The sequence below is a fragment of the Limulus polyphemus genome, unplaced genomic scaffold, assembly GCF_000517525.1.
Source record: "Limulus polyphemus unplaced genomic scaffold, Limulus_polyphemus-2.1.2 Scaffold1685, whole genome shotgun sequence".
In the NCBI taxonomy this organism is placed as follows: Eukaryota; Metazoa; Arthropoda; class Merostomata; order Xiphosura; family Limulidae; genus Limulus; species Limulus polyphemus.
Window position 1 is genome coordinate 203,912 of NW_013667295.1, and position 19,945 is coordinate 223,856.

Consider the following 19,945-nt stretch of genomic DNA (forward strand, 5'->3'; position numbering starts at 1 on the left):
CTAGAAGGATTATGACTGTTCCTGGCAACTCTAGTGTTTGCCAGACACCCTCTATTTTTGTATAGAAGCCCGGTAAATAAGGCGGAGATGAAGAGTAACGGCATATATAATTGCAGATAGGGAGATATAGTGACGGATAATCGAGTCAAGTGAGCGGTAGTGACCGTAAGTAAAATGCGTGAATCGTTGTGAATTATAGCGTATGTTTAAGTTAAAGTGACTGTGGAAATTAAGTGTATTGCAAAGTTGTATTGAGAAAGAATAAACTAGTTTTATTTAAGAAAGAACTTGTATCGCTGAAGTTCTTCGGGAATAATTTTTACGGGAAATTAACAAACGACCAGAGACGTAACAATATGGAATAATAAAAGTTTTTAATCTATTGCACATGTTGTAACACAAACCCGTGCCAGTTTTTGAAATTTTATACTCTATTAATAGTGAAAAAGCTAATAGGCTCATTGAACGAGTGTGTTTCTTCTGAGAGGTGATATGATACGATACACACACACACACACACACATATATATATATATTTGTTTAAAAAACAAAGAAAAATGTAGTGGTAGAACAATTCCAACTAGGGGGCGCTACCTAAAAATATCTTAGCGGGTTGTTTGTTTACATTTGTCAAATTTGGTTTTTTTGTGCTTTATTAAACTTTCCTAATTATTTTATATTATTATTGTGATGATTTCTAGTAATTAATATTGTAACATTACTAATTGGTAACGAACTTGTGAAGCAAAGCCCATATGTTTTGTCTTGTCAGTTTTCGAGTCTAGAATTCCTCAAGAATACGTGAATCAGTTTGTGACTTTGTCATGATTCATACTGTTCATTAGTTCATAGCATCATACAATGATACATACATGCTCAGTCATGTTGCTGTTTATAGTTTAAAGTTGAAAAGTAAAACTAGAACCCAAAGGCGCATCATTCGATGAAGCTTGATCTAGAGGTGGTAGCATCAACATCAATCAAGCGTAAAAAACCATGGCCGCGTTTTATTTGGCTTGGACTTGGACGAGAAGGAGAGGTAATGATTGTCACACTCAAGCTTTCATTTTCAAAGTGTAGTTTAGTTGTTAGAATTTAACTTTTTAGTTATTTTTAAAATAATATCGCGAGGGTTAATGTTTAGTTAAAACTAAAAGTTAAACTTGTACCATACGTGCTTGTTCCGTTAGCTAGTAAATCATAACCATGAATTCACACACTTTCTTATTAAAGCTGTACAAAGTAGTAGAACTGATTGAGTGATTCTGATTTGTACAATTTGTACTTTGAAGATAAGTAAGGTGTTAAATGCCAAGACTGAACTTAATTCCATTAGATTGTAGTCTTAGGACTAGAAATAGAATAGTATATCTCTACTGGTGTACAGGTATACAGAATGCTGTGAAGACAGAAAAGGGTAATTTTTTTTTCATTTGACTTTCACCTCATATAACTCTGGGATTGGTCACTTAGATATTTTGTATTAGTCCAGAAATTTTACACTGAGAGCAACCCTAAAGGGCGAGCATGTTCAGTGACAGAGATTCAAAGTCGTAACCCTCAGGTTGTGAGTCAAGCACCTTAAACATCAGGCCAGAAGAGGATAGCTTAATGCAAGGAGCTAAATAATGTGTTGTTGTTTTATCAAGTTCATGTTCAAGTTTGTGATATTTGTAAATGTAATGGTACGTCAGGAGATTTAAGGATTTATCAACAAGGAACAGAGATTTACTTTGGAGCTTCCAGAGCAAAAATGATATATTACAGCTCTTTCAAATTTCAGGACTATATTAGTTGTCAGAAGGAAATATTGACCAGATGAAAGATTGTCTGGGGAATTTTTGGATCACTACGCTAGCCACTTAGATTTCTGAGGCAGATTTAAGCCTAAGTTTATATATAACTTTACAAGTGAAAGGAAACATGTCATGCATTATTTAATTTTACATATAGGGAAATTGAAAATAAGCTTAGTTCCTTTTATAGTAACAAAAATATTATTTGCAGCAAGTTGCTAGAATTTGAGGTTTTGTTTGAAATCAACATGTTAGATGTCATTGAGCCTTCTCTTGGCAAAACTAAATTTATGAAAGTATTACTGCATAAAGTATTAAATTATTTGATTGTGCTCATGAAAATAAAATTTTGGTGTTCTAGTTTGTTGTTTTGGTGATTGAAGATGTGATTTGATTACCTGAATAACATTCTGCTACCTTGCTTTTTGTGTGTTCTTAGTTTTAGTTACTTTGGATTGGTTGATGTTTTAGTTATATTGCCACTTGCTACTTTTCACACAGAAATTGAACTGACATGGTACAAATTTGTCAAGGAAAACCAAATATCTGCAGACTCATTCTATGCTATTTATATAAAGTCACTACACTTGGTAGTATCAGTATCCATTTGCTGCATTTATGTTGATTTTAAAAACTTCAGACGTCTATGGCTTAAGGATTTGCATTGCCAGATACATGTAATATTATTAGATAAATGCATAGGCATAGTGTAAAAAGCTTAACTGAAATATAAAACTGCTTTATTTTTTTATAATGATAATTCTTAGAAGTCTGTATTTTCATTCACCTTTTTTTCTCTTTGTATAAGAAAAATGATAAATACATCTATTCATAATCCTGACTGTAGCATAAATGTATTTTTTAAAGGAATACAAACCACTTTAGTTTGTTGCCTACTTTCATGATTTAGGGGAACTAATATTCTTCAAATCTTTCAAAGTTTACTCTTTTTAGTTTAATTTTTTGTTTTGTAGAATTTTATAATATTTGTTAACACTAAAGCAAGTTGTGTTAACCCTGGAATTACCAATGAGATCATGTGAATTAAGTCTTTGGATTTATAATGCTTAAATCTGGGGTTCAATTCCCCACAGTGGACACAGCAGATAGCCCAAGATGGCTTTGCCGTAAAACAAACAACAACATGTGGATTGTGTGGACTCTATTTTTTAAAAACTTTTTGAAAGTATTTATGCATCAGTTTGCTTGTCATGACTTTGATACATACAAAACCCAAATCAAAAATTTGTCACGCAAACAAATTTAAACAAATATACCATCTATATTTCAACTAGTTCAACTAATTTCAGCATAAAATTATTCATTGTGATGATATACGTGGACTTCTACCAACACTGAACATTATAAAAACAAATCAATAAATTGAGGGTTGAACAGTCCTTGCATTGGCACAATTGTATGTAAATTTGGTGTTGATACAAAATTGTGAGATAAATTTTTTAACTTTAGAGAAAATATATTTATCCTAACAATTTCGTTAGTTGAATGAGAAAAATACTAGCACTTTTAGTCATAAAAGTGTTCAGATTTGTTGTCATGAATAAGATTCAAAGAGAAAAATTTATGGCTAGTTTTTTAGCTTCTCTTGTAATTCCAAAGTGATGAACCTTTAATTGTTTTTAGGTGTTTACATAAATATGTATAATTGAAAAAATATGGTTTAATTCACTAAAGAAAATTTTGAACAAATAAAAGTAAAATAGATATTTGTATTTTTTATATGTGTTTACAGATACGTATAGTTGAAGGAAATATAGCTTACTTCATTAAAAAACTTTTCAAGCAAACCAAAGTAAATTGGATAATTGTAGTTTTAACATGTTTCTTTAAGTTGTTTTATATTCCTTTGTTCTTGTATATATATATATTTTTTAGTACTCTGTATTTTAACATTTTACTCAAAAGTTTTCTTGAGTGATTGATATATGTTTATGAAAATCTTGATCTTTGTGTAAAATAGGCACAGTTAACTTTTTCTTTTAGAGATTTCCCACAAATGCTATTTGCAAAACATTAATAAAAACTTTCTTGATAATTATTTCTTATTTTTTCTTAGTTAAGTAAAGCATAAAATAACATATTCTTACCTATATTTCTTGACAAGAAAAACGAAAGTATTTTCATGGTGGATAGACAGAGAGTCAGTACTTTGCACCTTCCATCAGGACGCAGCAAGAAAAAGATCCCACGATTACAGCCACATCTGTGTGATGTTGTTGCAACAACTGACGTTAATGGTAATTCTGGACAAATCATCATGTTTATTATATAGGTTTAATAATGTGTTGAAAAATCACTTTCTAAGCATTTAAATTTTTGAATAAATGCTTTGAAAATTTATGTAGACGGTTTAGCTTATGTGGGTGGACTGAAAGTATTAAACACAATTGTAAAAATATGGATTGAGGGGTTTCCTTTTAAGTAAGATTGAAATAAGTCACTGTTTATATTGTATTCATGGTGAAAAGAAACATAGGTTTTATTGAAGATTGTGGTACAAATGCTTTCAGAGAGGACAATAGAAATGAAGGACCTTTTCTTGTGTTTTATTAAATATATCAAAGCTTTTGATAGAGTCAAATATGTGGAATTAATGAAAATGCTAAAAGGACTGAACATTGGTGGTAAGGACTTGAGAATTTTAAGAAACCTTTATTGGAACCAAACTGCAGCAGTGAAGTAGAAAATAAATTGATTTCATCCAAATTAAAAGAGGGGTGAGGCAAGGCAGTGTCTTTTCATTTGACTTTTTAAATTTGTACAGTGAGAAACTCCTGAGGAAGATTGAGGATTTACCAAGGCTGATCTGTGGTAGACAGAATTTGAACAACCTGCATTATGCTGATGACACAATTTTAATAGTTAATTTAGAAGACAAGCTGCAAAAAATTTTAGGTCAGGTTGTTAGTGAAAGTTAGAAGAAGAGTTTAACTATTAACTGTAGGAAAACAGAATGTGTGGTAATTATAAAGAAGATCATTCCCGTGTGCAATGTTAAAGTAGATAAGGAACAGATATGGCAGGTCAATAAATTCAGCTACCTGTGAAGCTGGATAACATCAGATAGTAAATGTAATCATGAAATAAAATGGATAATATGGATGGAAAAAAATGCATTTCTAAAAAGAAAGATACTGACAAATAGTAAAATTTCTATGGGGACGAAGTTAAGAGTGTTGAATTGTCATTATACCACTTATCACGTGTGCATCAGAATGTTGGACAATATCGCCAAGTGTGGAAAAGGGAATTGAAGCAATTGAGTTGTGTTTCTTAAGGTGCATCTTGAACGTATGTTGAACAAATCACACCTGAAATAAAGATATTTTGTCAAAAGCAGATTGCAGGACGAAGCTGCTGACTAATATCAGAAAGAGAGAGTTGAAGTTTCTAGGACACGTTATGAGGAAAGAAAAAATTGAAAGTCTGGTTATAACTGGAAAGATTGAAGGAAGGAGAGACTATGTAAGACAGAGGTTGACTTACGTCAAGAGTCTATTTAAATGGATAAATGTAGCAATGTTGGAAATGTTTTGTGCCTCAAGGAGAAGAGATCTGTTGAAAACCATGGTCACCAACATCTTGTTTGGATATGGTACATATAGAGAGATCTATGGAAAACCATGGTCACCTACGTACTGTATGAGTATGGTACATAGAGAGGGAGAGATCTGTACAAGGCCATAGTCACCAATGTCCTGTTTGGATATGGTACATAGATTTTGACATTTGCATTTGAATTATGTTTGATAGATGGAATATTCCCAGCACGTTTGGATGCTATGACCACATAAATGTTTTTAGCAGTTGATGAAGACTGATAATGGACAAAGTTTTCTGTTTTTAGGATAGAATCTCATAACAGACATCTCAGTTTTGTTTTTTATACTAACTTCCATCATTGTTATATAGTGCTGATTTGATTGCCTATATACAATTGATGTAATTTATAGTATTAGAACTATGTAAAAGTAACAAAAAATTGTATTCTAAAATTGTAAGGATGGAAAAATATCAGAAACTAGAGAGCATTACTAATTTCTGCATTCCACCACTCGTACACTTCACTCATAGGGTGGATGCATATATGCATTAGGTGGTGTAATGCAGATTTTCTTCCCATCCCAAATGCTCTCTAGTTTCTGATCTTTTTCCATCCCTATATTCCAACAATTTTAGAGTAACATTTTTTGTTAATAGTTTCTGCACTTTTTATAAGTTGAAGTCTTGGCTTCCAGTGTGGCTGTAACTTCTAAGTGGAAGGCACCATTTCACCAACTTATTCTGTCCTATTCTATAGGGAGCCATAATATAAATGTTACTTCTTGAAGCAAGTTGTGACTAGGATACTGCACAGCACAATAAGAGTATACAGTAGATCACCTACTTCCATATAATGCACATAATGGCTTGCTGATCAGAGACCGTGATTAGTACTTTTGACTGTAACTAACCTATCATTGATAACTTGCTGCTGTAGGTTTGAAAAGGTGCATCCTAGGGAGTAGTGAAGTGTTTTGGTGTGCAGACTGACGTAGGCACACTGTGGTTTACGAGTTACAGCTGATGGAGAAGAAGAAGAAAATCAGTGTTTTTGCAGCCCATTTTTTAGATATCAAGGAAGGTTAGCTGAACTGTAGAAGCAGTTTTGTACTTGATTAGTGAAGGGCTTTTTGTCTCTATTCCTTTGATTGGGTTTTGATAACATACTTGATACCATACGCAATATACAGACTGCCATTTTTAACCAGACCCATCCCTATATAGGGATTGCTACCACACTCCCTCATACATGTATTTGTATATTGAGAGAAGACATAAAAGTATAACAAAATACATACAGTTATGTTTCAGTCTAGCTGTTATTAAGCCATACCAACCATTTCATTAATTTGTTATTTGTTTGTCATTAATATTTTTATGCTACAACTTACTCGATAAGACTGTGTATGTGTATGACTTGAACCAGTAAAAACAAAAATTTTGCTCATTGTAATATTTAACCTTCAAAATCTAACCAGGTAACTCTAATTTTATAACTTAAGATGCATGGAACAATTCAATTTCACAAAATATTGTATTTATATGCATTAAAACTTTTTGATGTTTTTGCATTGACCTTACACTGACTCTCTTGATATACATTAGTACATGTACTGATAGTTGTGGAATTTACCAGTGATGGCAATTCAACAAGTTGTGTACATGTTATTTAGAGCATTTGAAATGAATCATGTTTCACCTGCTTTTACTTCTAAATGGAAAAAGAAAGTATCATTGGTTGACATGTTATCATAATGCTTTTTAAAAAATCATTCTTTTATCATTCTTACATGAAAGTATTGGCATTTGGAAGAGAAATGGTGAGCACTAATATTTTGTAACCAAAAGTGGTTTAAGATGTAGTCTGTATTTTTTAAATATATTTTTCATGCACAAAGTTTTCTTTATTATTTGTTATTCAGGGTCCTTTTTTGGAGGTATTCAGTATAATGGAGATATATTTCTCTGGCATAAGGACTCTGATCATCTTTGGTGGATTAAAGGAATACCAGAACTTGTTACCTACCATGCACAGAACAATCATGAGGGTAAAGAAAATAGAAGAAAAGGTAATCAGGCTTATGATGCATTAGTTCATGATGTAGTACTTCTTTAAGTATGGAAGTGTATACATGTGTTTAAGATTTGTTTAGAAAGAAATGGTATTTTATTTCCTATTGGCTAGCCATATCAGATGACAAGCAACAAATACATACAAATGATGGTGAGGATTTAGGCATCTGGACATTACTTCTCAACATAGTCACTGTTAAGTATAATACATTATTCTATGAGCTTCATCAGACTTGGTAAAATACAGATTATGAGTTCAAATACTTACAATGCAGAATGCTTGTGAAGATACCAAAAATATGGAAGTCATTGGATATTAGATCAGGACTTTGTGAGATTGGGGAAGCATTGTTCATCCTGACTTCTCAGCTACAATTGTTACATGAATCCATGCCACCAAACATGCTTGCCCTTTCAGCCATGGGGGCATTATAATGTAACAATTAATCCCACTATTTGTCAGTAAAAGAGTAGCCCAAGAGTTGGCAGTGGGTGGCATTAACTAGCTGTCTTCCCTCTTGTCTATCACTTCTAAATTAGGAGTGACTAGCGCAGATAGCCCTTGTGTAGCTTTGGGCAAAATTCAAAACAAACAAACAATTGTTACATGCTTGATTGCAGGATGTTGTTCATAAACTCTGTCACAGACGCTTACCACTTCCTATTTTGGAAATGCAAAAACAGGATTCTGCTAGCAGTGAACAGTTACTGACCTATTAACATCATCATTTCTCATTTTAATCATATTCAGTGTATGGAAAATGAATCCTGTTTGTTTGTGAAAACGTATAGAAATGTTGTACATCTGGAATTGTGGCTAGAAATAATAGAAATTTGACAAAAAAGTAAGAAAATTCATCATTAAATTTTAATTTTCAAGGTGGCATTAATCAGAGTTGATGTACCTTTACTGGTGTAACATTTAATGAGTCATTGAAAAATGAGTATTTTTTGTTTGTTTTGACTTAATTAGCTTATTTTAATTATTTGTAGGTTTTCCTTACCCTCGAATCGCTATCTCTTCAAGTGGTCATAGAGTAGTAGTTGTAATGGGATTATGTAAAACATACATATGGCAAGGTGCTTCTGCTCCAAGACCTGGAACAACAACAAAAGGTTCTTGGCTTCCAGGAAACTGGCTAAACCTTCCAGAAGACTCTTCTGCACTCTTACCTAATTCAGACTGCCGGGAAACTTTCATTCAAGCATCATTTTTATGTCATTATTTATTGGGAGAAATCTGCATTATTTCATTTATATTTAATTTTCATGAGACCATTTGCGTCACATTTGGAGTAATTCATAATCTGAATCCTGTCTTAACATCTTCGCCTAAGCCTTCTTTAGACATGTTTTGGCACACAGTGCGTTTTCCATTTCATAGTATAGGAAGTGAGTGCCACCCAATCAGAAGAAAAGGAGCATTTATCACAAAGTTTTCACATGATGCAATGACCCTTGGAGCTGCTGTTAACCAATACAAATCTGAAAGTTCTCAACTTTTGTTTATTTCTCCTTTTTCTGGTTCTCAAATCCCTGTAGATCTTAAAGGTTGTGGTGCAGCACAACCAGTGTTGTCATACGCAAGGTTAGTATATAATATATTAATGTTATTAATTCAAAGCTTTATTGTATGAAAAGAAATTGTTTCTGTTGAATTTCACATCCAGTTTATTTTGAGTCAAAATAATGTTATGTTGCAAGTTCATTTCTTAGTTTAAGCTCTGTATGTTGTTGTTTAGTCTCCCTAATGTTATTAAGTGACCTACCAATTGTTATTTACAGTAATTTCATACACGAAACATCTTATTTAAAATAGGAGAATGACAGAAACAACTTAAAGTTTTTGTAATGAACATTTTTGAAATAGAAAGATTCAATATTTTTTAAGTAAATAAAAATATTATGTAAAATTTTACAGGGAATTCCAAGTAAAGTGTGTCATATTGTAGTTAGAGACTATTAATAATTTTCTAACAGATTTCATTGAAATGAAGTTAGTGTATTTTTCAGTGTAGGGGTCCAGTTTTAAATTAGCAATCTGTTCAATAAAAGTATGGTTATGAGAAAGTAGTCACAAGTCTTGATTTCCAATTTGTTGGCTATAAACAAAGCGTGAAGATTGCTTATTTTGTGAAAAGTCTTCTTTGTCATCTGACTTTTGATTCTGTTGACCATAGAGACTTTCAAATCAACATACACACAAATGTGCATTAACTAAAAGATAGAGTTTTTCTTTATCTCCTTTAAAACCTTGATTATACTAATATCTGTTTGAACTTCTTTTCTAAAATTTAAATCATCCTACTTGGCCTTGTTAAAACCAAATTCTTTATGAATAAAGTAAGAAAATTTGTTGATTCTTTCAAACTATAACAAATATAACTGCTGTTGAAACCTGACATACTTTTATTTGTAACAATTTCTTCTCAACTACAAAAATGTTATCACTCAACCTTTGAAAGTAAATGATATAGTAATTAAAAAAACTTACTGAGAATTGTAGTTGATCTGTCAGAATTCCAGAACAATTACCCCTCCCCCTCTCTTTTATACAACTTACTATGGACAGAAAATATAAAATGCCTGAAAGACTTAAAAACAAAATAATTTCTTTGTTTATTTTTGTGTGTATCTCAACAGCTCTGGAGTTTTGTATGGGATCCGCACTTTTAGCACTTTGCCTTAGGTACACAACACCACATCGAATTAAATTTCTTGCACCTCTCCAGACAAGTTCTCATCTCCAACAAAGTAATTATCTTAAGTATTTATCATTTTGCTTGTGAAATGATTTAACTCCCTCACTTCATGGCCAGTTTTAACATTCATTATACATTTACTAAATTTCAATTTATAAAAAACTTAACACATCAGGAAACTTTTCTTAGATTTTCCAAAATAATACTTTTTTTATGAATCTGTATGAATGACAGCTTAAGTGTTTGTTAGATCTTGGACTTTATGTATCCATACTTTCTTTGTGATACATAAGCATACTTTGTATTAATATAGGAATTTTTTAAAATTTGTTATTTATGCAGGTATATGCAGTTTCCTCTTAACACATTTCTGAAGAAAGTTGTTAGGTTCCTTTTGCTCTAGTTACCTATTGTTATGTACCACTCACTTAAAGTAGAACCTTTTGTTTTCTTATGGTAAAGATAGCTGCAAAGTCACTTGTAGTATGTGAAGTTAAACAGTTATCTTTTCCACTAGCAGTTAGATGATTTCTCTAGGTTATGACCTTCACTGGGAATGACCTGCCACGATAATGATTCTGGATAAATCTAATGTTAACAAGTTAAGTACCTCGAGATTTATTCAGTCTGGAACATGATCTCAACTGGTTTAGTCTAGAACAGGGTATCAACAGAGTTAGTCTTGGTTACAATCTGATCTGAATATGTTAGAACACCAAATTCTCCAGTAAAGACAACTGTGTGTTGTGGCAAGAAAAGTACATTTTTACTATGTTTGTTCAAATAAATATTATTTATTCTGATTATACATTTGTGTTCAGTCACTTTTTATTTCTCATAAACTCAGTCAGAGAATATAGAATTATTTTGCAGTAAATATCTTGATGAATCTCCCACTATTTAGCAGATCTCTCTTGTCACTCTTAGGGAAAAATCAATGCTACCTGAAAATGTCACATTTTTATAAAAAAAAAAAAGAGCTATTGTAATGGCCTCTTAATGATAGCTAACACACACTTTTGTAAGCCAGCAAAGTTCAAGAGATGCATACTGTAATTGAAATAAAGTTCTTTCTACTCCCAGTATTTTTTTATTTTTTTTTCAGTGTATAGTTGTTTAAAAAAAAAGCATGCTCCTTTCGTGGGTTAAAAATACCAAAAGTATTATTTTTTTCTACAAATTTCTTAAGTAAACTGGTTTTTGAATGTGAAAAGCACTTTAAAGATAGACATTTGTAGTTTCTGTTGGAAATGAATTTTTTCATAACACTGTAACTTTGAGGTGTTTTATTTGTAGTGTGTGTTATACTCTTATCTTGACGGTGGAAGAAGTTAGTTTTGGAATCTTTTATTGGTGTGTTTGGTCCATAACTAAATTAAACTGAAGTATTCTTCTTACAAGATGTGAAATTGGTAAGGTTTTGCAGATGTACCAGTTAAAGTCACTCATTTTAAAGTATATTAAAGAAACAAATAGCTTGTTGTCTGGCTGGCAGAATTTGGTTTTCTCTAAATGAAATAATCAAGATTTTCTAATCTCTAGTTAAAATATTGTAATAGGATTTACAGTTCTATGAAATTTTTGTTAGGAGATACTGGATTGCAGACCTAGCTTGGACAGCAGATGATGCATACTTGGTTGGCATTACCCGTCAGGGCTCACTATGTATGTTTACAAGACTAGGAGAATTGTTATTGCTGACTTCCTCTGGATGCTCTATGGACTTTGGTCCTTCTTACTTCATAACTCTTCATCCTTTAGTCACTATGACGTAAGTAGTATAAGAGTCATAGACATTACTGATAATACCAGAAGGTTGAAATTACCACTGACCCAATTGTTACATCATTGAAAATCTTTATCATTTTCTGTGTCTGAATATTTGAAATATGTGTTTGCACTTTTGTTAATGTAACTGCTTCATGCAAGTTTAGAGAATTAAAAAAACAACATTTGAAATAATTTATTCCAAATTAATGTATTTAACTGTTATACATGCACTCTTATCTAACTGCTAAATGTATAAAAATTATGAATGTAGTTAAAATAAGAATAAAAACATTATTTATTTTCTTATTTTTCAATATAAGAATTACACAAAACAAACATATTCTGAAGTTCAGTTATGTTTTTTTTATTATTAAAGCTTTGTCAGAACAAATCCAGGGGGAAATAAATTAATAAATAAAAACATTATTTTGTTGATATACTATCAGCAATTTAGTTTATTGGGTAAAAGTATTTTGTATACCCTAACATTAATTGTAGTGGGAGTTCAAAAATAATTTCTTTTCTTTTTTGAATGATTTCAGATAGTACTAGACAATTACAGTTATTTAACTTAAAAACTTTAGACCTCTTAACTTTTACACACTGCTTTCATTTAATTTATTGTTTTATTGCCCTTTTAACTGTTTCTAACAAGCAATAAATCACCCAACTGAAATGCAGAGAGTTTAAGGTTACATCATACCACATCTAACTACCTGTGTCACAAAATTTCTTTTTTATAATTTTTTGTTGTTGACCAAAAATAATTTATGTAGCTTTAAAATATGCATTTCAGAACCCAAAAAATATACCAGGCACTAGAATAGAATGTCACAAATGTACTGTAATTTACCTGGCTTTCTAAGTAAGCTACAAACAGGTTAGAAAGTTCCATTGCTCTTTGTTGCACCAGCTGTGGGCTACACACACATCAAGATGTACTTGTGAAGTAGTGGCTTTCACCAGGGCAATAAAACAAACTATCATAAGAGTCATGTAGTTCACAAAGTGGCCTTTCTATTGGTTATAAACATATATCATGTACAAGTAGGTTTGAACAAGTAAATGATTTCAAAAGCATGAAGAGTTGGGAGGAGCTTCTGTGGTGGGTGTGATAAATTTGTTGATATCTCAGATAATATAGAAGTTGGAAGGTTCTTATTTTATGTTCTGGCCTGTCAATATCTATATTTGTGTATTTAATTGATGGACACTCTGAAACCCCTATAAGGAAATAAAGAAAATTTAAAAAGTAAATTCAGAGTACAGAAGGAAATGAAGAATGAGAATTTATATAAATATATCTTTTTGAAATTCAGAAATTAAGATGTAGAAAACATTAAAGTTTCAATTGTAAACTATATTTTAATACAAAGTTTGTTGACATATATTAGTGATAAATTAGTTAATTAAACTTTGAATGTAACTCTGGAAAAAGGTCATGACATTTGCACTTTGACCTACCTCCCACCTGTATCCGGAGAATTTATGTGAAGCATAAGGGCTTTATTTCATCAGTGTCAAAAATATTGATTTAAGAGAATCTTCAGCATAAAAAGAGTTTGATTTTTCACCATCAGATACACAGCATTTCAAGTATACTCTTTTCTGTCTAAATCTTCTTTCAAGCAAGAGCCCTGATCTTATTGGTTGTAAAAATTTACTCTCATACTCACTGTGCAAAGCTTGATTACAAAAGCTTGTATGGTAAAATTGGAACATCTTCCCAGTTATTCATAACTTTAACCCATTGACTGCTGATTTGCTGTATAGGTTCGGTCCACCTCTGGCAGTTGAATGTGAGTCTGCTGTATATGGTGTGAGGCTCACAAAAATTCGGTGCTCGTTTAAAGCAGCTGCAGTCAAATGTTTAAATGTTGGCATGAACTAGTGCCTAAATTTTTCTTGAAGGAAGCAGTCTGTAATTTTTTCTTTTTCAGCCTTTTGCAATGTTCATTGTATGTTTCCCTCTTTCTTTTTTCTATCAGTAACAACCGTTATCTTGCATTAATACTGAATTGCAGCACTGAGTCATTTTAAGTTAGGAATACATATTAAAGTTGCTACTTTGATAATAAAAAATAGAACTTGAGTAACCCTTCTTTTAGAAAGAACTTCCCCCATTCTTGCATGCATGCACGGAGGTGGATCTTAAAAAACTTACAAGTATTTCAGCACCATATTACAAAGACATATATTTGAGATATGGAACTCGAGCTTCTTTGTCTCAGGCAATTCAGATGTAGATATTAATGGTAGTTTTTGCATTTGTATTGCTGGAAGTGAAACATAATAAAATTAGAAGCTTTTATATTAGGTCATTTATTTCTGGATCAATGCTAGACTAAAATGCATAAAGTTTACTACTCTATCAAATCAATTACTGTTTTATATTAATTTGGTACTATTTCCATATGCAAGTTTTGTAATCAGTGCATACTCATGTATAACTCTCAACTCCCACTGGGTTAACTGCCTTTATTACCTACTTTGAGAGAGATTTTTGCACCAAATGCTTTATGCCTTTTTTCTTCTTTTCATTGTGTTCATTGTTGTGTCTGCTTGATGTTGACTTATTATAGTGGGTAATATTATACAATTTTTAAATTTTTCTTGTGATTTTTTTTTTATGTTTTTTCTCTGATGACCTGTTTTTTATGTTACACTTACATAACTAAATTTAATATAAAGCTAACCATAATACATTTCTTGATACAGAGTTAAAGAAGAAAGAAATGATATGAACAACTCTAATCATCCCAGTGATACCCTACAGTCCACTCTTTCTGGAGAACTGGTGCTACAGCAGAGATATTCTGTGTCTACACATCCTCAAGAGTCAATAATCTTGGTGTCTGATGGCTATCTTGTAACATGTTTGCAGATACCCTGTTCATCATTTGGCCTCACTAGGGTCTTAACTTCTCTCCAGATGCATTGTCATCAGATGTTGTATCCTGTTATGCATAAGTACACTGCTGGAAATTCTCTTTTAAATTGTAGTGCTCTCAAAAAGTCTGTGACTTTCTCTGAAGCAGATTCTAAGTTCACTAGTGGAATCCGTACACATGTGCTTGATAGTTCAGGAACTCTCTTGTCTAGTCAAACATCCGAATCAAGCCTTGAAGCTGATTATTCACAAACACCTGGTATCTGGGGTGGAGTTAGTGGTTTAGACAGTGGGAAGATAACATTTGGAGATCCTGCGACATTCGACGCTACTCTGAGTGAAGCTGTTATAAAATCCACTTGCATCGGATGGGAGGCACATAACGTTGCAGAAGGTTTGAAAACATTGATCACCATATGGGGAATTCTAGCCTCTGTAGGTTGTCCTTGGACTGTTACTCTAGAGCAACAAGCATGCTTTGTTGTGGACATGCTTGGAAAGGTGTTTCAATTTATTTTAGACAGTGATATTGGTAAGTTAAGAGATTCTCTTTAAGTTATTAGCTACACTTATAATGGAATTAAGTCTGAAAAAAAGAATTCCATGCTGAAGTTACAATGATCAAGATCTGGTTCTGCTGTAGGTTTAAAACTATAACACATAAACTACTTAATATTTTGGTTTGAAATGTATTTATCCACATATTTGTATTATAAACATCAGTCATCCATGGGAAGAACAAATTAAGATCTGTGCTACAAAATTTAAAGCAATATCACCATGAAGAATAAGTGGTATTCACTGCCTATGTTAAGGTAGTTGGCAGTAATTTTTATAATTCTAGACACTGAATGAAAAAATAAAGATATATGATTTGTAAAATGTTGATGTAAGAAACAGCCATTTTAATTTGAAAAAACAACAACATCAAAAATGAAAAACTTGTTTATCAGTATTCCAGAATTTTATTCATTCTTAAAATAAGATAAATTACCTGTCAAAAAAAAAGACAATGTTTTAACCAAGCCTTACATTATTGCAGACTATCTGACTTTTGTTTGGATATAATTATCTGTGTGTGTGTGTTTGTGTGATTTACTCCACTCTTACATCAGGTTATCAAGATTTGGCATGTTTTCAAGTGTTTCATTTAATAGTTTACATGAAAGATAAAACTACATGGACTGTTACTACCAGCTCTTCTGGATTAAATTTAGTTTTAGTTACATTATTATGTTCAGTATTCAGTTGTCACTTGTTCTTTTTTTTTTTTCAGAAGCAATTGATGTTGCAGAAAAAGCTGTGAAGATGAATGAACACCCACTTGGTTTTCTTACAACACAAACAACTTTGTCTGCACTTTTTTGTATCTTGGTGAAGTTTATAAACATGCTCTTGTTTGATTCCGTCCAGTTTAACCTTCTTCCGTCCATTCTTAAGCTTATTAATGCTACTGTGCAGCTAGTTTTGTCATCAGAGGTGCTAAAATCAGAAATGACCACCAGTCAAATAATTCATTCAGTTTTCAGTCTGCTAGAGTTTACTGAAGCTTTTGTCCAAGATAAACTTAGCTATCAAAGTCTTCCATTAATGCCTTGTCATTGCAATTGTAACAATAATGTTTTTTATACTTGCCATAATTTTTACTTACCCTTTATCATACATTCCCAAGATGATGATAATGAAAAAGTCACAAATGAGTATATATCCAGTCAAAGAAATAATGATCAAGATCATTTATTTAGATGGTGAGTATTCTTTTCTCATTAATTTTTAGCCTGTATTTAAACATGTCAAAGAGATTTAACCATTAAGAGTTAAAGTTGTTGATCACATATCATCCTTGGTTAATCTTTGTTTCCTAATTATTCACCTTGAAAGAATGAAATCTGTATTATTATTAATAATGACAAGACCCGCCAGAAAGTGTCTAGTTTTAGTTAATGAACAACACCAGTTTATTGATTATCTTAAATGTTCATTTTTTGTGGTCATTAGGCATTAAATATTTTGATGAATCATTCTAATTCTGCTCAAAGTTGTAAGTTATGCTATGTTCTGTGTGCAGCTAAATACAGAGGACTTGCTGCTGCTTATCCACCTTTTGGTCAACAGTACAACTAATCTTCTGATATGACACCTTATCTACTCTCATATAATGGATTCCTCTATTTGTGCTGCCCTCCATATGTGCAATTTTGGTTTGCCACTAGCCTTGAGTTTCCCACTTAACATCACATGTTTACATGTAGTACTGTTGCATTGTAGCATGCACATGAGCATGAGACAACCCTCTACCAATAGGAGTGTAACACCCACCTAGTGTAGCTGACTCCATCTATAGTGTAGAGCACAATCATCACTTCTCATTTTGGCACAGTAGTGTTAAGATGTGTTAAAATTTTCACTCAAATTTTACTATCTTTGAGTTTAATATTTTTTGTATTCTTTATCCAACAACTTAGTTGTTGTTCACTTTATGTTTTACAGTTATGACATAACTGAAGTTTACCCCAGTTGAACATGCATTCTGAATTTCATATCACTACAGCATTTTAACCAGCTGTGTTTCAGGCTGCAGGCCTTGTGCTTTTGGCTGAGGAGGTCTCAGTTTTTAGACAGGAGTTAAGAGTCCATCACATGGCCATCTGTGTGTCCCGAGCCCAAACCTGACCTTTTTTTTGTCTGGTGAATTTGGGCAATTTGAGGATGATATGGATGGAATTTTTTCCACCTTCTTCCTGGGCAGTGGGTATTCACTACTAGTTTTTGGATAATGGATGTTGACATTGCAGAAGATTACTTTTACATATTTATTTCCCCACCATTTAATATGGAATGAACATCCTACATTTTCTTTTGGGTGGTCATAGCCTTTGCTCAACTAAGTAATAACTAAGGTTTATGCTCCCATCTTTACATGAAGGATGAGCTTTTGTTAGCTACAGCTCAACTAAGTAATAACTAAGGTTTGTGCTCCCATCTTTACATGAAGGATGAGCTTTTGTTAGCTACAGCCCAACATACTGCTCGTGTACACACTCAGTTGCTTCTTCGAGAAGCAACTCATGTGGGATGGCTCATCTCGTGGGAGTAGATTTTGTCTTATACAGACCCAATAATTTATTCACCTGGGAATATTTTTCTCCTCTTCATTTATGGTCGATGGAGCTCGTGGTTCAGTCATCCTTCTTCCATGGCTGGCATTTCTCTTCCACCTACACAGCCCAAATTGCATTTTTTATGGATGCTTCTCTTACGAATTGGGGAGCAATTATGAATTTCATGAAATCATTGGTTCTTGTTCTTCAGTCAAGACAACTGTGCACATCAATATCCTGGGGCACCTTAGTGTCCATTGGGCTTTGAATCATTTCCTGCCTTTAATATGAGGCAAGGTGGTCATTATCCATTCCGACAGTTGTCTCATGTATCGATTGACAAGGAGACACCAGTTCACATTCACTTTGTTTGTGGACAATGGAAGTACTGTTTTTTGGCCCATTTGCATTATACATGCTTTGTGGTATGTCATGTTCTGGGTGTTTTGATTCTTTTTGCTGATTGATTATCTCATCCAGATAAAATCTTTCCCACAGAGTTAACCCTAGGCTCCTGAAAAGTTCTGGTGCTTATGCAACTAGTGGGGTACTCATTTGCCACCCATTATTAATTCCAAACTTAATTTTTACGGTCCCCAGTGCCACATCCATCAGCTTTGGCAGAGGATGCCTTGAGTTGTGATCAGTCCTAATTTACCTGTATGCCTATATTCCTTCTTACCTAAGTTTTATCCTTTATCTAATCTGCTCCATGTTATATCCTTCTTATCACATCTTTCTGGCCAGCTTAATCTTCGTTTCCAATCCTTACCCTCCTTCAATTCGCACATTCGTTACCACTTCCTTTTTCTCAATCTCTCCTCTGTCAACCTCAGTCGCTAGTGTATCATCCCACAGTCATGACATTTCAACTTCACAAATGGTTTTTGGTTGGTCCCTTGAAAAGCAGTATGGACTGTCTGCATGTTTAGCTTCTATTCTTTCCTATTCAGTACATCCTTCCTCCCTCATGGTATATCAGAGAAATTGGTGTGCTTTTTGCCATTGGTGGCTGCATCATGGTTACTTTCCTTCCCCTACTAGTATTTCTTTGTCTCTGATTTTTTTTACCTGTTTGTTGGAAAGAAGTGCTTCCATGTCTACCATTTCTGAATATCCTTCAGTCTTGTCCAATACATTCTATTTTTCACATTCCCACAGAGTGTTTTCCTCTCTGGCCATTTTGATTACATTCCTTCCAGATACTTTGTCCTCATCGTTCTACACTTTTTCCTGAATGGGACCTTAATGTTATTCTACATACCCGTACACAATCCTCATTTGAACTCTTGCATGTCACAATCTTTCACAGTTACATTCAAAATTTAATTAAACAACTTTATTATCAATATATACAAATAAACTGGACATCAAATTGTAGCTAATAAATCAAATTCTAATATTATTTAAGTTTTAAGTTCTTAATTTTATATAGAAATATTTAACAAAAGACCTCAATCTCTATTAGTATGAGAACTGTAATGTTTGTTTATCTTTGCCTTCCCTCTTCTATAATTTATTTGCCACCCTTCTGAGAACTTTGGAATTCAACATAAATTATTCATTATGATATAGGTTTGCTCAAGAAAACAATTTTTATAGCTTTCAATCTTGTTTGGTTTCAGAGCCATAAGCTAGAAAATGAGGCTCCTGTTTTGCTCATCTGCCACATTCTCTCTTTCACAAATTGCCAATAGTTCTCTCTGATGTTTAATATTATATTATTTATAACCAAAGAAAGCCAAAGTTTCAATCTGTCAAATGACATTTTATATTATGTTGTTTTCTGTACAGATGAATGTCAGTTTCATTTCCAGTTCAAACTTTATTCCCTTGGGAAAGACATTGATGAGTTTAGCTGAATTTCTAATGGCTCTTGTTGCATAGTTAGAAAGCCAAAATAATTGTAGTAGTTATGGGACATATTCTGCTTTTTCCATATTATTATTCTGCATTCTTTGGAGCATTATTTAATTATATAAAAAATTATTTATTGCAGTAGTACCATTAATATAAAAAAGTAGGGTTAAATGTCATTGACGGTCAACA

The 19,945-nt window shown here is 32.6% G+C and overlaps 1 protein-coding gene across 1 annotated transcript in view; it reads left to right on the forward strand.

Annotated features, from left to right (window-relative positions):
• Window positions 1-710: 710 nt before the first annotated feature.
• LOC106464552 (protein JBTS17-like) overlaps window positions 711-19,945 on the forward strand; it is a gene marked incomplete at its 3' end in the record, with an annotated part of 39,839 nt that continues 20,604 nt past the window's right edge. The window contains exons 1-7 of the mRNA XM_022392284.1: window positions 711-1,039; window positions 3,922-4,054; window positions 7,283-7,429; window positions 8,427-9,021; window positions 11,724-11,906; window positions 14,624-15,327; window positions 16,072-16,543. Of these exons, the coding sequence (XP_022247992.1) occupies window positions 944-1,039; window positions 3,922-4,054; window positions 7,283-7,429; window positions 8,427-9,021; window positions 11,724-11,906; window positions 14,624-15,327; window positions 16,072-16,543 (2,330 nt within the window). The remainder of the gene's footprint in view (window positions 1,040-3,921; window positions 4,055-7,282; window positions 7,430-8,426; window positions 9,022-11,723; window positions 11,907-14,623; window positions 15,328-16,071; window positions 16,544-19,945) is intronic.